Below are 20,619 nucleotides of genomic sequence, written 5' to 3' on the forward strand. Positions count from 1 at the left end.
AGTAAATGTATATTTAATCACTAAATACTCACTTATTAATAAACATCCCATACAAACCTATTGGGATACTTTTGCAGTAAGGATATATATTACTTATTCTTCGTTTTTTATTTTAATATATGTTTTCCTGGTTGGACAAGGCTTCCTTAGTAGATGAAGCAAAGACAGAACATATTGGATTTGATCTATAAAACAGCAGATAATGAAAAATATTATTAAATAATTAAATTACACGTGGGAATTTGATGTGGTTTTATAAAACCTTTAGTCAATTCATCAATATAGCTGATCATCAGAAAATGCAATTCTTTTTATTTGTAGCCTACTAACCTTATAGCACATGGATAATCATTGATTTTAATTATTACATTGCGTTCTTGGATGGATGGAGAGTGGACCATAAATAAAACAGACAGCCTGCACAGCAGGAGCAGCAGCAGCATGTGAAGCAGGTGGAGCTCAGCTATAGGAGCAGCCTATGGAGCAGACAGACAGCTTCCTGTCCCCGTGTCCTCAGACAGCCGACCAGAGGACACTGACAGGCTGCAGCAATGGGACAGCATCTCCGCAACGGGACCAGCGGTGTCCCTGCCCCGCCTGCCTGCCTGCCTGCCTGGCTGCCTGAGGGTGAGTTTCTTGGCTACATGTCTCTGTGTTGTGGTGTCTGGGGACCGGTGGTCTTTAGATTGCAATGACTGATGAAGTAACCTGTTTAACCTTCAGAATGCAGATGTCATAGCCTATGTGTCTGAGTGCTGGACCAATTAGTGGGTGATCGCAGGAGAAGCCGAGCTGTTGTTGACTGGGGAGGCATGGGGAGGATGATGCAGTGAATCAGCGTTACTGTACGGGATGGTAGGCTATAGGATACTGCTGTAGTAGACTATTGCCTACAGCCTACAGCCTATTCGACCCATATCCTTCATGAACAATTAGGCTACCCGTCAAACTCTCATTGAAATATCTCGCACTTGAGTGTTTTCTGACTTGTCGGAAGGTAGACTTTCCTAAATAAATTAAACCCAAGATGTGTCAGGGATTGATGGAGGCGGCGGGCGAATTCGGCTCCATCTGATCTACCAATAGGCTTATCTTCTCATGTCAACGTTGTAAACTTTAGAAATGTGCAGGTCTTGTGTTCCACCAAAACGCACCATTTGCTTGCAGTTGGTAACGGCGTGTTATCGTGCTAAAGGTCCGGCACATTGGAATTAGAAATGGTGATGAATGGACTGTGTGAGCCGAAGTGAAGAGCAGCGCCATGGGATTGAATACAAGCATTCAGGTAGGCCTAATTGTAAGACCTTGGTAGCTGAGAAGGAAAGCCGCGGCAGATTGAACCATTTTTAACTGACGGCTGGTAAGAGAGATTCTTCGGTCCATAAAACGGGACTCTAAATAAAGCGCAGTGAGTCAGGATGCGGCGGAGCGTGCAGGTTCAGCGCACCTTTGGATAGGGAGTGGATCAGTCTGCAGTGAGCGGGACTTCATGGACACACATGGCTGTTGTGGATGTAGAAGGGGTCGGCGGGACAGAGAAGGTTCCAGCCGGCTGCCTTTCCTTCCCACGGGAAGTTAGTCAAATATTCATCAGATGGCTCTCGTGCTGATGCAGGCTCGTGCATGCTGTAAGGAAGTCACGTATACACATGTCTTGTCAACTATTTCTGTCACCAGCTGTTTAACTGATGGGGGTCATCAGTCTTTATACTGTTCTACATGGGAAACTCATGTAAGGACACTTTCCGCACCAAACAGCCCAGCTATAACAAACACATCCACACATAGCCTATAAGACATGAACACATAATATAACCTATAGGCATACATAGCTACAGATAGATAGATAGATAGATAGATAGATAGATAGATAGATAGATAGATAGATAGATAGATAGATAGATAGATAGATAGATAGATAGATGGGCTTAAGATCCATCTGTACATATTTCCTTTTTGTATTTATTTGTTCACATTTGTCTCACGAAGTTAGTGCTCTTCACACTCGTGAGAGTTGGATTGTGCCTGGGCTGGAGACCATGCTATCTGGAGGATATTTCTTACATGCACTGAGCTGAAGGCAAGGACATATTTTGTGTTTTTAGTTAACCTGAGACACATGAACTTGGACTTATGTACTGAACACCTCCAGTGTCCTTTAAAACAGGCCGAGTCAAAGACTTGCATCACACGAGGAGTTCACTGGGACCTCCACGCTGACAACATGCAGACTGTACACAGAAGAGCCCTGAAACATCTTAGGAGTGAAGAATAATCCAGTTAGGGTAATTGCCCTGCAGGAAATACTCCAGCCTAATGAGTTTATAATATTACCCTTTAAACACATATTTAGCTTCAACGCACATGAAGGGAATGGTGTGATGAAACATACTTTCCCTTTTATTCAACTTTTCAATTTGACCATTCACTCATTCACTGTTTGCTGCATCACTGCAGCCCCCCCTGCCCCCCCACACCCTCTATCCTCTCTGTTATGATGCATGCAAACTCTTATAGATCCCTGTGATGACACACACACACACACACACAGACACACACACAGACACACACACACACACACACACACACACACACACACACACACTGTACCCTGTATAAATGCTGAGCAACACTATGCAGTCACAAAACCTGAACACACACGTCATTCTGTGGAGGTCACGATGATGCTGAGTCATCCTTCTTCTCAGTGTCTCTTTCAGCTGAGGGAGAGAGAGAGAGAGAGAGAGAGAGAGAGAGAGAGATAAAGAAACTCTGTCAGCTGTCAGCACAACACCTGTGTTTCTTCCATCTATTCTTTCACATCCATTTCAGACACCCTGTCGATATCATACCAATACGAGCAATCAGAAGAAGTAGCAGGGAGGTTCTCCTGCTTTAAAGGTTGAGAAACTCGAACGTTTTGCTGGGATCACTGACAGCAGTGTGTGTTAAACTGCGTGGGGATGTGAAATAGCACATCATGTCACTTGTGAAATGGTAATGTTCTGGTAGTTGTTGCCACTGCATTCAGACCAGGTGAACCTGCTGAAACCACTGTGGAACGTGAGTGGCTTGTGGCTCGGAGGTAGAATGGTCGATCGCACCAGGTTGGCGGATTAATTCCAGTCTTGGAAACACATATGATATAAAAACAGATGTCAGAGGTATAATAAATGTTCCCTCTAAGCTAGTGATGCATTTGACTGTTGGTGTTGATGGTGGAGGCAAGTCAAGTTTGAGTGACAGATCCATAACACGCTGCACAGAGGCTCATCATTATTGTCATACTCTGACGCAGTGTTGTATTAGCGGCAGGTTGTTACAATATCTGTCGTCATGGCGATCACGAGCTGGACAGTAGAAACAAAATCATCTCCCAGGAATGTGTGCTTGCTTTTGATTGGCCAGAGAAGCACCTGATCGGTAACGTTGCTCTGTGCTTTTGGCTGAAATGAGTGCTGGTCTGTGCTGCTGTCTGTGTTGACCTGGCCTCAGGCCTAATAATGCACTACGCTCTATGCTGTTGGCTCTCCCTATAACACCCTGTGTGCACAGACCAGCAGAACTGCTCCCTGACATGCACCGGCTCTTCTGACTGCAGTGTGTTGCTGCACTAACTGTGTATTGGGCTGACAGATGTGCTGCGACGCTGAGAGAGGACATCTGTGACGTCTTGCTTCAGGTGTTAGTGATGTTCCTCCTTCAAGAAGAAGACATGAGAACAGTGTGTGCCGGGGCTCAGTTGTTGGAAATGCTCCTGGCTCATGGATATTTACTCAAGTGTTTTCATGGAGACTCATTTTAATTCATGATAAATCCCAAATTAGTTTCTTTGCTCTCTTACTGAGTAACATATAGGAGTGAGCTGTAGCTGCCCTGTCACATGGCTGTATGTGTGTGTGTGTGTGTGTGTGTGTGTGTGTGTGTGTGTGTGTGTGTTTGTGCGTGTGTAAACAGGAAATGGTTTTACTGTGGTTGACAGTGACAGCAGGAATACATGATGCAGCAGGCTAAGACATGTGCACATGAGCATCATGTGAAGCTTTGGCGACCGAGGTTAAAACAACAGTAGTGAAGGTTTTGCTCATGGTTAGACAAACTGTGGAAATCTTGTTATGAGTCACTGTCAAACTGTCACTATTCATGCTGTTTATAGTCTTTTCCTGGCCCTTCATGGTGGGATAACAGACCATCACATGCATGATGCATTCTATACATGCATGCCGCGCTGAACCTCTGATCGGGCCACCTGAGAGGAGAGTCATCGAATGATTTTGGCATGGAACATTTCTTTCATCCAGTTCAGCAGAGGGATGGTTACAACGTTTAAAACGAGACCCTGAAAAGCTTTAGGTTGTTTCATGTTTGTATTATTTCCTGTGGAAAACCTATATTCTTTATAGTAATAGTATTAATGTTACATTTGTATGTCAGTGACAGAGTGCTTAGCAAGAAATATTAAAATGCATGACATGTTCAACATCTGACCAGTAAGAAATTAACGAAGATTGAACACAGATGTGTATTATCTTAACTTTCATTGCAGACATACTGCACTGTGTGCATGCATGGAGCTAATCTGTGTGTGTGTGTGTGTGTGTGTGTGTGTGTGTGTGTGTGTGTGTGTGTGTGTGTGTGTGTGTGTGTGTGTGTGTGTCTGTGTGTGTGTGTGTGTGTGTGTGTGTGTGTGTGTGCCTGTGTGTGTGTGTGTGTAAGGATGCTGATAAGCCAGCAGGAGGGCAACACTGATAAGCTGTTATATGTAACTCATAATCTACACTTTGTGTATTTACGGTGTGCACATTAACAATTACGTGTTATGTGACATATACAAATAATAAAATATGAACCTATATATATAAGCGGGCACAGAATTGTGAACTATGTGTTTTATCTCCCTCTCTTGTGCCTCTCTCACTCTGCCTCTGAGCAGACAGACAGACAGACAGACAGTGTGTGAGATAGACAGACGAGGTGGGGCTCAGGGGAACCATTCTGTACAGGAGGGTTAGCTTCTTATCCAGCACACACACTTCTACATTGTTAATCAACCAAATCACCAAAAACAGCTTTTCTTCTGTCTTGTTGTCTTCACACTACTTTGAGGGTGCTGACTTTCACATGTTGACCGACCGGAAAATGGTAAGAACTATCTGTTTGTCAGCTATCAGGCATAAGGAAAGATGCTTCTATGTTACTGTATTTTTTAATTTGTTGGAGAGATTACAGCCCTGGCAAAATAACACAAATTGCATATTGAAAAACATCACAACTACAGTATGGGCTTTACAAGCATGTGTATATTTGCATGAACATACAGTACATGAAGAAGAAGAAGTGTTCAGGGACAGTTGTGTAAATATGTTAGTTCAAAATCATTGATGCTGGACAAGGTTATTCTCTCTGTTGTCTTTCCTTTAGTTAAGCAGATTTCTGTTGTTTTATGTGAAAATCTTTATGCAGTTTGGCCCATCGATGGGCTAATTATTGTGTAAATATTGTTTTATACAGTATTCTACTCAGATACTAGTAAATACTCCTTTGCTGGAGCAATACACGGACCTGGCTTTGGTGTGTGTACAATTAAAATTTACTTTAAGAAAACCATTAGAAAGCTAATGCTGCCTTTCACAATAACTCAGCTCATTCACATTATACCATTAACATGGTAATTATGAGCAAACAAGTCTCAAAAAACCTTTCAAGTGGGAGACATCAGCATTGATTAAAAGAATTACAGAAATTTCCACTAACTGTTGGCAAAACAACAGTTAATAAAATAGAATACTATCCTTACAGAAAAGATATAGCTAATTTAACACACCCGTTGTTTGTATCATGCTCTACTTCTAAGTAAGTAAAGTTGTATTTCTATAGCACCTTTCAAAACCTAGGTTAAAAAAGTCCTTTACAAAAGAACAAAAGATGAGTACAGCACCAACGTTACAACAGAACAATTACAAGCATCACTACTCAGAACGGAGCACATGGTGCAAGCTTAAACATTTAGAAAAGAGTTAAGAGACCGGTGAAGACTGGGACCCAGGACAGCAGAGGTCCCCCCTTGAGTTTTCAGAGCTACAACTAGCACGCCTTGTAGGTATAGAGCATTAGTTCTAGCATTCTAATCAACGAAAACATCACAATGAAAAAGTAGCCAATTTGGGCTGTTTAAATCATATAAACATCTTGGAATAATGTGTTAACACTTCCAAGTCAGAATAAAGGCCTGGGCACATCAAAAGGTAAACATTGTGTAGGGGGTTGTCAGTTAATTACAAATTAATTCAACTTTGACCTGTGAGCCAATAGCAAGCCGTCTTGACAGTGCTGACCTTTGAGGGGTTGGAGAGTCCAAACTGGAGCAAGCTAACGCAGCTTATTAGCTGTGTTACACTATTCACTTGTATTGAACATTCTCCGTCATTTCCTGAAGAGCAATGTTCACCAAACTTACAGCCTCACCTGTTTAGACGTGCAAATGTCACTTTTGTTTTCCTTCCGTCATTGAACGTTTTTCTGTCCATTCTGGAACAGTTAAGCTAACAAAACTAACAAGTTTGCTAACTGACACAATATTATCACCATACTTATGTTACTATACAATATTATCTCGATCCCTATACTTATGTCACGATACAATATTATCACGATCCCAATACTTATATCATGATACAATATCACAATACTTATGTCACAATACGATATCATGATACTTTTGTCAAGATACAGTATTATCACGATACTTATGTCACAATACGATATTATCACGATTCTTAAGTCACGATACAGTGTTGTCGCGATACTTATGTCACAATACAATGTTATTGGGATTTCAAACATATTGCGATATTTTGCGATATATTGCAATTTATTATCGTTTTTCCAACTTCAAAGGAAGTTTTTGTCCACATGTTTTATCTAAAAATACATGTTTCTGTGTTTGTTACAACTGCATCATCTGGTGGACTGAAGAAGCAATTAATTTTATTATTCTAGAACCAAAAAGTTACATTTTCTTTTTTTTATTACTTTATTGTAGTACTTTTCTTAGTGTCAAGTGCAAAAAAGTATAACATTCTTTTTTTCCCATATTAACATTCAATAGAAACACCAATGTGTTATACTATGTGTTGCACTATTCACTTGTATTGAACCTTCTCCGTCATCTCCTGAAGAGCAATGTTCACCAAGCTTACAGCCACACCTGTTTAGATGTGCAAATGTCACTTTGTGACTTTTCTTCCCTCATTGAACGTTTTTCTGTCCATTCTGGAACAGTTAAGCTAACAAAACTAACAAGTTTGCTAACTGACACAATATTAACACGATACTTATGTCACGATACAATATTATCACGATCCCTATACTTATGTCACGATACAATATTATCACGATCCCGATTCTTATGTCACAATACAATATTATCACTATATTTATGTAACAATACGATATCGCGATACTTATGTCACAATACGATATCGCGATACTTATGTCACAATACGATATCATGATACTTATGTCAAGATACAGTATTATCACGATACTTATGTCACAATACGATATTATCACTATACTTAAGTCATGATACAGTGTTGTCGCGTGTTTTTCTTCCCATATTAACATTCAATAAAAACACCAATGGGGGAATAGGGGGAACACATCACACAACAGGGAAGAGAAATAAATAAAAAAAGAGTTAATTAATTATTAATTATTAAAGTTACATTTTCATGTTCAATTTATATAATAAAAGATCTATACTTGGCATCCGTGTATCGATACAGTATTGCCACGGAAAATATTGTGATACTATGCTGTGTCAATTCCCCCCCCACCCCTAATGTTTATTGGGTCTGCTGTTAAACATTGCTCTTTCTGGATAGTTTTGAAGGCATAAAGGAACGTTACATAAACGTTCAAATGCACCTCTCTCTCTCTCTCTCTCTCTCTTTCCTCAGTGTATTTAAATGTCTGAAAAGATACAGAAGTGACAGTTAGTTTATATGGATTTATATTCCTCCCTTTCTCTGTTTCCCAGACTGTCTTTTGATGTTGACCAGTCTGCAACAGAAGTCTTGAGGATGATTTGAAGCCATCACGCAGGCTATAGGTTTGTCTTGTTTTTAACCCTCACTATGTTTGGGGGTTAGGGATTGGAGGTGTTATTTTTATCTTCCTAATCATCATCATCATCATCAGAGCTCAACTGCCTGTAAAGACAACAGCAACAGGAATTATTCCTCTGTCACTTTCTTGCACAACACATATCTCAATAATTATAATGTGTGTGTGTAATGTGTGGGTGGTAGCTGCTGTATACTGTTTAATTAGAGCTAAGCAACATAGCATTAGATGAGGCAGATGATTCAAACTAATGTCCCAGTTCATACATCTGTTGAACAGAAATGACTATCTTTATTTTATTTGTCTAAACCTTAAAACGCCTCAGTAGTTGAAACTCAAAATGCTGAAAGTACCTTGAAATTATGAAATGTATTCTCTTTTTTTTTTTTTTTCTCTCTATCTCTTTTTTCTCTCTTTCTCGCTTGACTGCGACGAAGCTACGTTATGACTGAATTAGAAGCCTCAGGGGTGGAGGAACATCCCCTACCCTACATGATCTTTGTGGTGGTCTTCCTCTTCTTCCTCACCGGACTGCTGGGCTTCCTCATCTGCCACCTGCTGAAGAAGCAGGGCTACCGCTGCCGCACCGGAGACATGGACGACCCAGACGAGGAGGCGGAGGAGGAGAAGAAGCTTGGAGGAAATGCAGACGGTGGGTTGTTTGTAGAAAAGTAGCTCTCATGTGATGGTACATGTCCACATGGACCGTCATTTCCCTGCTTCCCATTTGCTGTCTTTTGTAAGCTTTTCAAGAGACAGGGCGTAAATCTGTGGGCCGGCATTTGATTTCTGAGAGGGCCCAATGCAAACATAATATAGGCGCCGGCACGTGAGTGTATTGATCAGGCTGATCATAACTCAGTAGCAGCTTATATAGCCTACACTTCCACACCCTGCAGAATATTAGTTAATTAGTTAATGATAAGTCAATTGAGAAATGGTTGAGGAACAAATCAGGAACTACTTGATAACTAAGGCAGGACACTATAGTAATTCAATTCACTATATTATAGTAGATATTGATTTGAATGAATGAGTTAGAGAACAGCACAAGGGACACAAAAAGGCTGAGTGATCATAAGATAATGATGAAGAAATAATGAGGGACTACGTAGTAAATACTTAGTATTATGTATCACTTTTGGGGGACACAAAAACAGTAACACATGTTTAAGTAATTAGTAATTAATGAGTCGTTACTAGTATTGGGGCACTCAGTAGTTAATTCAGAAGGACTCATAAAAAAGGTAGTCAGTATGATAGATTCACAGATATTCATGAACTAATCATTACTTAATAATCTATAAAAATAATATAGGATCTCCCAGTCTGTTTTCCATAAGTCATCAGTATCTACTATAGGCTTTAGTCCTCCATTAGGAATTATTAGGGAAGTTTTCCACAAAGTAGAGCACAAATTCAGAGCAGAAAGTTTGCGCGTTGAAAGCATTGGGCAATAACCAGGCAGGGACTAAAATACAAATACAGTATTTATACTAAGAAACACTTAAAATAATGCAGACCACTGATTGGTCAGAGAGAATCGTCATAACCCACACATACCTGCCTTCTTTAAATAGCCAAGCCACCATCCATATAGAGTGCAACGTTTTTATTCACTCGACCAACGGTGGCCCACTGAACCATGTCGTGGTCAGTTGACGAGGTGCAGCTGTTCCTCCGTTTGATTGCTGGTGAAAGAATCCATGAGAGCTGTGTGGCGTTGAAGATGATGTCACAGCAGTTTCTCGCGGCATCGCTACGACAAGCTAAGAATCCAGCCTGCGCTGACGGGGCACTATCTGCACTGGAAAAACAAAATCTAAAAATGTAGAGTTGAGTCAAATCGAGCTGTACCAATCAACTAGCATTGTAAAGCCTCCTTCATATACAGAGGATGAGTGGTGTTTGTTCCCGCCTGTTTGGAGATATTGCATCATACAGAAAGAGAGAGAACTTTACATTTTCTAAATGTCCTTTTTTTTGTAGAATTTCCAATGTTTTGACCTTTTGTCATCTTAGTGTTTCTTTCCATCTCTATCTCTCTTTTGTTCAGCCACAACACTCCTGCAGAAATACACAAACACTCGCACACCTTTGTGGTCTTCTTTAATGCCTGTATCCCACGTACTCTCACACAAAGCTATTCAAACATATGCTCACTTTGATACATACAACTGTCTGAGCATTCACAAAACCTATTGTTATATCTCTTTTTGTAAATTCTGTGAACTTGTGTTGGTTGAGGTGTTTGGCTACTGCAACATATAAAAGTTGTGGGTTTAATCTATCAGTTGTTGTGCTGTGTTTCAGATGAAGACGAGGAGAACCAGGACACAGTGGAGCAGATCCTCAAATGCATTATTGAAAATGAAGGTGACAAAAGAATTGCTGAATAGCAGTTTGGATTGAACGGTTTCATTTTCTTTGAATTCATCAACATTAGTCCTAACCTTTTAGTTTATTCTCCATCTTATTTACTCTCCTTTCTATTCTGTCATCCTGATGTGCTGTTTTTGGAGTTGATACACATTTGCCCTGCAATTTTATAAGATCAGTATGTATCATCAAATCCATCTACTAGTACTCGATCAGTGCCATTCTTATATGGGTTCTTCCTGTTGTCACCTGTAGCTAACATGGAAGCCTTCAATGAGATGTTTGGGAACCAAAATGTATGTGTGCGCCATGACCCCAGGTAAGCTCATCCAACAGAGGGTGTATTAGTGACACATTTACTGTCTGTTGACTGCATGGTAATGTCACAAGGGTGGATGAGTACAGTGTATTCTTTCCTCACTTGTAGCTTAAGGGCCCTATTTTAACGATCTAAATCTAAATCTCCAAATCCACTTTTGCTAGTTTGACGGCGGAAAAAAGGGTCCATGCGCCGGGTGCATGGTTCAAAAGGGTTGTACTTAGTTTCTTCATTAATTCATAGGTGTGTTTTGGGTGTAACATGCAATAAACCAGTCAGAGTGTCATCTCCCATTCCCTTTTTTTTTTTTTTTTTTTTTTTTTTTTTTTTTTTTTTTTTTTTTTTTTTTTTTTATGCTAAAAGAGTTTTTTTTTTTTTTTTTTTTTTTTTTTTTTTTTTTTTTTTTTTTTTTTTTTATTTTTTTTTTTTTTTTTTTTTTTTTTTTTTTTTTTTTTTTTTTTTTTTTTTTTTTTTTTTTTTTTTTTTTTTTTTTTTTTTTTGGGTTTTGGTTTTTTACTATTATGCTATAATTTTATAAAATAACAATGAAATGACCTTAAGACCAGGTTTTTTTTGGTCAATGGCGCAATCACTTCCCGTTGTCTCAAGATAGGAATACACCAAGAATGCACCTGAACACACCTCCCTGTAAGACCAGCATGCCCATGGGCGTAAAAATGGGCGCAGGTGCATTTGCTATTTAAACGACATGGGCGCTGGACGGGAAACTGACAACTGCGTCGGTCTTAAACTAGCAAAGACACTTGCGTTGGGCTTTGTGCTGCGCCGGGTGCAAGATAGGGCCCTAAATGTCACGGAGCAGTTATACTGCATAACGGTTTCCCATATCTGACTATTGTATAATCAACCACTTCAAAACCACCATTTAGGGACTTTGCATGTTCACGCCACCAAACAATGTCAAGGGTGAACAATTAAAATTGTTGTACAATTAGAAAACTGATAACGTCTAATCCCTGATTTTGCCTCGTCTTCACCACTGTGACCAACTAAACCCATTGATTTTCTTAAACTTAAATTATTTAACATTGCCAAAACTATGCGCTCAATCTGTCCGAACAACACCTGAATGTTTACTTCTTAATGCTTGCAGCCCGGGGGAAGCGTAATTCCACTTTAGTCTACACACATTACATACTATACACATAACCCTAGAATAAGAACAATGTTCATGGTAATACTAATTATAATGTTGATGCCCAGGCTGCGTAAGGAGTCCATTGGTGGTGTTCCTCCCCATCACCATACAGTCCACTCAGGCACCGACCACAACTCCTGCCACCTCTGTGCCCAGGTCCGGTCTAAAAAGGGCCGACGACAAAGCCGAACCCCCCGCTCTAAACAACGACCTGGAGAGCAGACTGTCTTCTCTGTTGGCAGGTAACAGATGATTAAACCACCTGTGCAGAGTGCATGTAGTAGAAATATTTGATCCTGAATGTATCATGATCCCTTCAGGTTCCGGGTGACACACACTGATAAGAAGCTCCATGGAGGTCCCAATCCATTGGTCATTTCAGGGGACCAGCTGGACCAGTCCCAGGACAGCGACGATCGGAAGGAAGGCGGGTACAATCTAAGAAGCATGTTCAAGGATGTCCGACCGCCGTTAGAGGGCTCCAATGGGGTCGCTCCGAATGTGGGAAAACGTAGGAAGAGCCTTGGCATATTCGGGCTGAGGCGGAGCAGCGACCCCGTTGGCATTAAAGTAAGAGAGGGGACAGGCACAGAGAGCGGAGGTGTTAGATTCACTATTCAACAGCAACCTGTAGTGCTTGAGGAAGTGTTGCAGGCAGAGAACATTGAAATCACCCCTGAACGTGGTACGAAACCTGGTATCAAACCTGAAACCGAACCCTCTAAGAGTCAAACGCTTGCTTCACCTCAATGTGAGGCTAAGACTTCAGGTTCTGTTAATTCTCCCTCGACCCAAAGTAAGGATCGGGCCCAGGGCTCTACGTCTGCTCCTGAGAAGGGCTATAAACATGAGCCCAGTCCTGAACCTCGTACCAACCTTCTGGTCACACGGTCTGTTGGGACCACAGCAGCCCCTGCCCCCAGCTCTCTTCACATTCCATCTCCTGCTTTTAAGACAACAGAGAAACAAGGAGATGTTGGTGGGAAGGTGTTAAAAAAGGAGGAGGCATTTGATCCTGGGCCGCTACAGACCTCTACACCTATTGCCCCCATGCCTGGATCCAGTCCAGGTTTCACTCTTGGCATTACTTGTCAACCTGATCCCTGTTCTAGCACAGGTTTTCCAGTTACCCGAACTCCCCCTGACCCAAGCTCCAGTCCAGATCTGGAATCAGGTTGTGGTGCTAGCCTTGCTTTAATAAGCTTAGGCTCATCCCCTCCATCTTCAGTCTCTTTGTTACAAACTCCTATCTCACCCGTGCCGGTCACACCGAGCCCCAAAATTAGCTCAAGACATAAGCCATCAGAGGCTGCCCTCACTCCAAGCCCCAAACTCCCATCGGGCCGAGCCATGTCTAGCCAATCCCCTATTCCATCTTCATCCGTTGGAAAAAGTGCTAGTCCATTACAAGCCCGAACTCCCTCACCTGCTTTTACTGCTAGCCCCAAACTTGACACCATGCCAGTATCACCACAAACCCCCTCTACTTCTCCAGCAGACCAAAACCCATCCTTCGGAAGTTCACCTCGTCCGACTTTGATGTCAGAAATTGAGACATCTATAACATCTATGGCCAAAGGGGATAAGACTTCAAAGCCATTCTCTCAGAAGGAACAAGAACTGGAAGGAGCCAGACTCCCAAAGACAGGAGAAAAAACAGAAATAATGAGGGTGGGGATTCTCAAAACTGCTAAACCTTCACCAGTTGAGGGAGATTCTAAAGGTCCTGCCCTTTACTCTTCCATTGATCAGCTTTCTAAAGACAGACTGAGCAGTTTGCCTCTGTCGCCTTCCAGTCCCCTGTCCCCCTCCTCACCTATAGGGAGCAGAATAAGTAGTGTGGCCATCGTCAAAGCCAGCCCTGACAGCAAGAGAGAGTTTTCCGTTGTCACTATGGTGGAGGAGAAAGAATCCTCTACGTCAATAAAAGACCAGATAGGAGCAACTTCTGAACTCCGGGTTGAATCAGAAAATGCGGGAATTAGTCCAGCAGTTGGTCAGGGAGGAGAGGTTTATGTTTCAGGCGTTGGACAACCTGAAAGTCAAAGTGGAGAGACTTCTGGAACAGAGGTTAGGCCAAGGGTGAGCCAAGAGAAGGATGATATGGTGGAGATGGAAGATATTAGGGACTGCAAAGTGACGCAGGTCGAAGAAGCAGAGAGGGTGGAGGAGGAGTTGGAGAAGATGGACAACACTTGGTCAAAACAGGACTGATGGCCGAGAGTTCAGCTCTGATAATCCAAAGAAAGAAGTGAAGAGCGGCACCACTCAGCGGACTATAGGAAATAATACATGTAGTAATAATACAATCAAGCAATTATGAACACGCCTTAAATTGAGAGCGAGACTGGACTGGCTGTTTAACTGACTTGCTGTTTGACGAAAGGAAAATGAAACTCTTCTACTGCTAGATTTAAAAGATAATATGATGGATGTTGCATGTTTTAGCCTTTTTTAACCACAAATCACATATACTTTATGTCATTGTTGAACATTTTGTTTTAGATTTGTGAAGGGTTTTTCCTACTTTTATGGACATTTGCTTCCATTTATTTCTGAACAGAGTCTACAGCCATGTTAGCGGCTCTGTGAGGCTGTACGTAGCACGACGCATAGCTAAATGCTAACGTCAGTATGCTAACGTGCCCACAATGACAATGTTATCCAGTATTGGACAAAGTGGATTTTTCAATCCGGGCAAAAGTGATGGACCCTCAAACTGACTGAACGTCAGACTGATATTGCCATCCCTGTAGCCCCCGCCACTAGTCTGGCTAAAAATCAATTACTGGACTTGATGTTAATTGTCCTGTATTACACAGCTCAAGAAAGTTTCAAGATTTTCATATCATAAGGAAACTATTGAAAAACAAATGGCTCCAACTACCGCTACTCGTCACCGGTGCTGCCAAAAGAGAACAAAACAGCGATCTTGGAGATTGTAACTTTAAATCTCATCTAAGTATCATTGCAGGGCAGAGTTTTCTTTTGACTAAATTGTTTAATAGTGACAGGCTGACCACTTGGCTGGCTGACGGATTAGTTAACATCTGGATGTTTAGTTGACTTGGTAATGGACTGATTCGATTTGAATGTTTGCTGTGTGATTCATTTATTGATTTGGTAGCCATGATGATTGTTTATTGATGTATAAAGGTGCTAAGGTCTCTAATCTCATCTATTGATCCTGCTGATTGTTAATCAGATCAACAGCACAAACACAGGGGAGCAACAGTGGCTCTATCGGCAGCTTGGCCAGTGGAGATTTAGTGAATTTGCAAGTTCATGCAGTTATTATTGACCCTTATGCTATGCTGTAGTGGCTTTTGGCAGTAGCCTGCAGTATGTTGCCAGGTGTTCACTCCAAGTTGTCCCCTTTTTTCTCCAAATGTGGAGTGAAGAAATAAGGACTCCATCCTTCACTGGCTTCCCACCATGCAAAGAGTAACCAGTTGTTTTGAAAACAGGTCTTATGTGATATTATTCTTAGCACCAGCGGACACCCTGTTGGCAGTCACTTATGTGACCATATACAGAAGTCCCACTGGTTCCCTGGTATATTACCACTATAGCAGTAGAAGTACAGTAGTCACTTCTACAGGTAAATATGCCACTGGATACCAGTCCCTCCAGTCAAAGAATAGTCTTCTGGAAATAATATATATCAAGTAAAAGATTGGATTTTTTTCAAGTCTTGTTATTCCCAATACTTCTTTCTGCTCATGCCGTTTTGTAATGTGTTCGACATAAATTGAACCAGGAAAATGCAAAACAATGGCAAATGATAGCTATGATAGAAAGTACAGCCATAGACTCTGCACTCTGTACTGGTCATCGTAATATCAAGCAGTACATGCCAATGCTTATGAAATAAGGTCTCAGAATACAGAGACATGACAGAATACACTCTGCAGTCCTTAAAGCTGTGAAACCTAAAATGAATGTATTTTATAGTAAGATGGAGTATTTTAAATTGGTCGAACTTGTAAAGCCTCTACAGCAGTCTGGTGATATTGTACATTGGTGACTACAGTGGAACTCTCCATTGATATGCCTTCTGTTCACCCTCATGTGATCACACAGTAGAACTCAACATTATATGTATCACCTGCAATTTTTAAAACTACCACTAATCCCAACATTGGAGCAGCCTGGTTACAGCTGTGTGATGCTATACATAAAGTATATATACACCCCTTCAGTTTTACTGTGTCTCTATACTCTCTAAATACAAAACTACTACAATAACAAGGCCATAATATACCCTGCAGCAACCATCTAAAGGTGTGGTCCAGAGTGCATATTGTGTAAAATGGTGTCCATTTAGACTACATTTTAAAGGAAACTACATTTATTACAACCTTGGTTTAATTTTTGTACTTTTAGTAGAACAACTGAAATAATCATAACATCTGTGAGCAGCAATAGTAGTTAAACAAAATTTGGTTTCACAAGACTTTGGGTTTGTTCAAAGCCCTTTGACTGCTCGTGTAGATGATAAAAGCGCTATCATAAGCTATATCCATAGGACTGGTCGCTAACATTACAAAAAGATGAAGATCCAGGTTGTAAAAAACATATTTTCCTTTAAGACAGAACAAGGCTTCCAAAGCACTCTTGGTAGATAAAGGGAAAAGCAGGCTTCCCAATGCTTAGCTTTGTCAATGTTATGGTAATTATTAAGGATAAGACAAATTGTTAAGTAATGATCTGAAGCATTTTTATATCAACCCACATTCAGTTCATTCAGTGTGTCTGTGTCTGAACTAGGTAGTTACTGTGAATGAAGAAAACTAAAGCTAAAGACATTTGAACTTAATCAACAAAAAGTCCAAAAAAAGAAGATGTCACAGTACTGGCCACGCATTGCAGTGCACTTAGGAACGAAGGAAGAGAAGACAAAGCAATACATCAGTTGAAGATTACCACTTTAAGTAGTGTATGTTGTTTTGAAGAAGGAAAGACATAAAGGAAGGTTTTAAAATCAAATTGCCGGAACCCTAACCCAAACTACATAAAAAAAACCTGCAATATATAAAGAATAATACAATCTGCTCAATCTGTTCACTTGACATTTTGTGCCAGAAGCAACTATGACTTTACTTTCATATTATGATCACTTGTTTTCATATAATTATGACTTTAATTTTAAGATATTACACATTTTTCTCATAATAATGACTTTTTTCTCCTTATGTATTTCAGCTTCATTCTCAAAACCTTTAGAGTATACTTCCTCATAGTGGCCCTTACACACTGTCGTGCAGAACTATTAATCCTCCAAAAGAAGAAGGACACTTTTACTTCCTGCATGGCGACAGTTCCTAAAGGGTCTGTTCCCCAGTAAAAATCCAGTGTGTCACTTACAATCAATTTGCCTCCGTGGTTGTGCCCAGGTTTTCAGATAGCTGCCTCTGAACGTTGATCCACAAAATAGTGAAGGTGAATGAAATTTCCTTCCCAGATACAATTAGTGTTAAGGATGAAAACATGTATGTAATTGATATAGTTTCAGTGAAATGAACCTATAAGACAGCAATGTGGGCATCCCTCTTGTATGTCATAAGAAACACAAGAAGGGAATCTTTATTTGTTAAGATTAGCTGGCATTCAGCCCAGTGTACGGTGCAGCCGAGCCTCTGTCCCTGGAGACTCCAGCTCTCCAGAGACCGGGTCCAACAGAAGGAGTTTATAAGACAAAGCTCAAAGGTTAAAGGTCATTTCCTGGCCTTTATGGGAAAGCAGCCCAGAGGCCTGTAGTCTGCTGACCCAGTTTTCCTCTTTCTTTTCCCCCCAAATATTCATTTCAGCCATCTTCCTTTTGGCTGTGTGACCTGTGGACAGAATGTCTCTAAAGTCTAAAGCTGTGTTCAGCAGGAAATACAGTAGGCTACCGTATCTTTATCCAGACCTCTGCAGGATGTTAAGGTACTTTAATGATCTGTTGATGTTTGGAGTTTTTTCTTAGGAATGGTGATGGTGACAGTTTGTGTGTCACCCTCTGCTGGTTCCAAACACATCACACATCCACACGTCAGAGGGTTTCCATCACCACCTTCATCACTGCAGGAAATGATGTCATCAACAAATTTATTCCAAGAAATACAAACTGCTGTGTTACTTTTCAACACAGCATATGCTTCTCTGTTGGAAAACGATTTACAAGATAATTCTCTAAAAGTGTGTGTATGTGTAAAGAGCTCTTTTGATTTTTACTAATGCACTATATCTGTTGGCAAAATGCATCATATCTGTACATTGCATTGCAAATATAGAATCATGTATATAAAAGGGTATGAGCTGTCTTAATGGTGCAGCTATCACTAGCCATAAAGTGAAGCTCTGTGTGTCAGATCCATTTGGAGACAGTTGCAGTTAAAGTCAAAGGTCTGTCTGCCTAAGAACACGACCATTTTAGTCAGGTCAGTGTTCTCTGAGTACGTATAGAAGACGAGATGAAGTCATTTGATTTACGAGAATGTTTGACACAAGCTGACATGCATTGGAATGATTATTGTAAAACGTATAACACGATTTTAAGATACAACTTGATCATTTTAAAAGTCTAATTAAACCAAGTACAACCAAAAAACTAATATGTCCATGGTAAACAGAGTTTTATAGCAGCATATTGAGACGTTGCCTGGTGATTCTAGTGTAAAACATTAGCCAGCAAACATTTTTTGTTTAACTGTGTCCTTAGAATCCTTTAACTGGGGCCCAGTGGTCTAGAGATATTAAATATTTTGGAACTAATTCAGAGACATTTAGTTACAGAGTGAAACTGATCAGAAAGCTTAATGTTGAATCTCCAGAGAATGAGCGTGGCACAATTATTAGGAAGAGCAGATACAGAGTATTTTATTTATTAAAGATCCACATGGCATTTACATTGCAGATGCATTGGTGTACTTGGAAATTAAATGTAAGGTTATAGAATCCAGATCTTATTGGCAGTATTTAAACGGTGTGTGTATGAAGTCTCTAGCTGGACAACTGCCTCTTAAAGGCCAAGTCACAATCAGCCCAAAATGTCATGCACCAGCAACAGTACAAGCGTATGAATATTAAATATTACCCTAAGGACCAGCTTAGCTCAGAGGTCCTGTGTGCTGCTTGTCTTTCCTGTTCCATTTCATTGTGTCTTCAGTACTGTTGAGTTATTTTAACAATGGGACCAATAAATAGATTTTGGTCAGCTTGCATTATGTGTACCTGTTGCTGCACTGGGATCTGGGGAAACTTGTTTATTATAAATGCTACAGAAGAATTGTGACAATGATACCAAAGTGGTGAGATGTCAAGCAGCTATTGAACTCATGTTGCAACTTATTATTCTCCATAATCACTAAAAATTCCTCAGATCTGATCAGACAGAACCACTTTTCTTTGACAGATGTATAAAGTATTTTTCCTCCCTGGCAGGGCCTGGGCCGTATGTACAGTACCTACACAGGCTAGGGATGTAAATATGCACATGTATCATAATTTACTGAAATAAATACCAGAACTATGCTTTTCACACCTGTGTGAAGTGTGTGTTGTGTCCTTGTCGAACTTGATGACATCACGACATGACATCAGTCAAATGAGCATCACACAATAGCCATTCTGTTGCTATAATGCACCATTAGTTTCATTAAATCCACAATGATACAACACAGTACAAAAAACAGACAACTTGAAAACTAAATCATTATAACACCTAGTTAATGGTAATAGCAGAGTTCCAGATACTTACTTCCAGATACTTTTACAATTCATTTTCACACCTTCTCTGTGAACCAGAGCTGGTGATTGTTGAACACTGGAAAGACTAACTAAGAAGGATTCGGTGATTTTTATTTAGTGTCTTTCCCGTTTGAATGAAATGTGTTTCATGATGAGTTAACAAGGCAATGGTACTTAATCTCGTCTTGGTTCTGATAAAGAGACAAACTTAGATTCAGAAGGTGTGCGGTTGTATTTTTCTGTTTAGGTGTAAGAATTTTTCCTTTCTTGACATTTTGTATTTTGTTAACTAAAAAGCAAAGAGAACTAAGCAAACTTGTTGATCGCACGCAATGCATCCTGGTACATGTAGGCACGGCTGCTGACTTCTCCCTTTAACCCTCTGAGGATGAAAGACTCACCGGCATGTCAAAACAATGACTCAAAAAGCGACATTAAAAAATTTCATTTCAGACATTTATTTGCTATTGTAATCATATAAAACCTATTGAATTTGGTAAACTCATTTCAAGCACTGAAAAGAATTTGTACAACACATCATAAGTTTTTTTTTTTCAAAAGAGATTTGAGGAATTTAAAAAAGCCAACATCAATGTTTCTGCTTTAGCGCCAAATTATCTCTTTACACATTGCTCTAGAAAAATGTGGGTGTCACAGTACGGAAAGCTGAGTTTGTTCTGAACATTTTGATATGAAATACATGGGGGATCAGTTATATGCAAATACCCTTAAAAAGGTACATTTAAGAAGATATGTGAAAATGCCCTTAGACCTCAGAGGGTTAATGTCTTTGTCACCGTTGCATGAATGTTGGTGCACATATCTGTGTCTGTGCTCACATGGAGGTTAGTTCCATTGTTCTGCAGGGATACATGGGGGATTTAAAGCTAGCTCAAACCAAGTA

At 40.3% G+C, this 20,619-nt stretch overlaps 1 protein-coding gene across 2 annotated transcripts; it reads left to right on the forward strand.

The window, feature by feature from the left end:
• The first annotated feature begins 475 nt into the window (after nt 1-475).
• On the forward strand, nt 476-19,506 carry rell2 (RELT like 2). 2 transcript variants are annotated; one of them, XM_039813776.1, is made up of 7 exons: nt 476-627; nt 8,042-8,113; nt 8,565-8,779; nt 10,441-10,503; nt 10,762-10,825; nt 12,050-12,226; nt 12,305-19,506. In XM_039813776.1, exons 3-7 carry the CDS (start codon nt 8,572-8,574, stop codon nt 14,196-14,198), a joined length of 2,406 nt encoding a protein of 801 aa, XP_039669710.1. In that variant the 5' UTR covers nt 476-627; nt 8,042-8,113; nt 8,565-8,571; the 3' UTR covers nt 14,199-19,506. The 2 variants fall into 2 exon arrangements, with proteins under 2 accessions (XP_039669710.1, XP_039669709.1); XM_039813775.1 differs by lacking the exon at nt 476-627 and adding an exon at nt 4,936-5,142.
• Nucleotides 19,507-20,619: the final 1,113 nt, after the last annotated feature.

This window comes from Perca fluviatilis, chromosome 10 (assembly GCF_010015445.1).
Source record: "Perca fluviatilis chromosome 10, GENO_Pfluv_1.0, whole genome shotgun sequence".
NCBI lineage: Eukaryota > Metazoa > Chordata > Actinopteri > Perciformes > Percidae > Perca > Perca fluviatilis.

Coding starts and splice junctions, on each gene's coding strand:
- rell2 (XM_039813776.1), top strand. CDS start 8,572: ATGACTGAATTAGAAGCCTCAGGGGTGGAGGAACATCCCCTACCCTAC. Junction 10,826..12,049: donor TGTGTGCGCCATGACCCCAG/GTAAGCTCATCC, acceptor GTTGATGCCCAG/GCTGCGTAAGGAGTCCATTG. Junction 12,227..12,304: donor ACTGTCTTCTCTGTTGGCAG/GTAACAGATGAT, acceptor TGATCCCTTCAG/GTTCCGGGTGACACACACTG.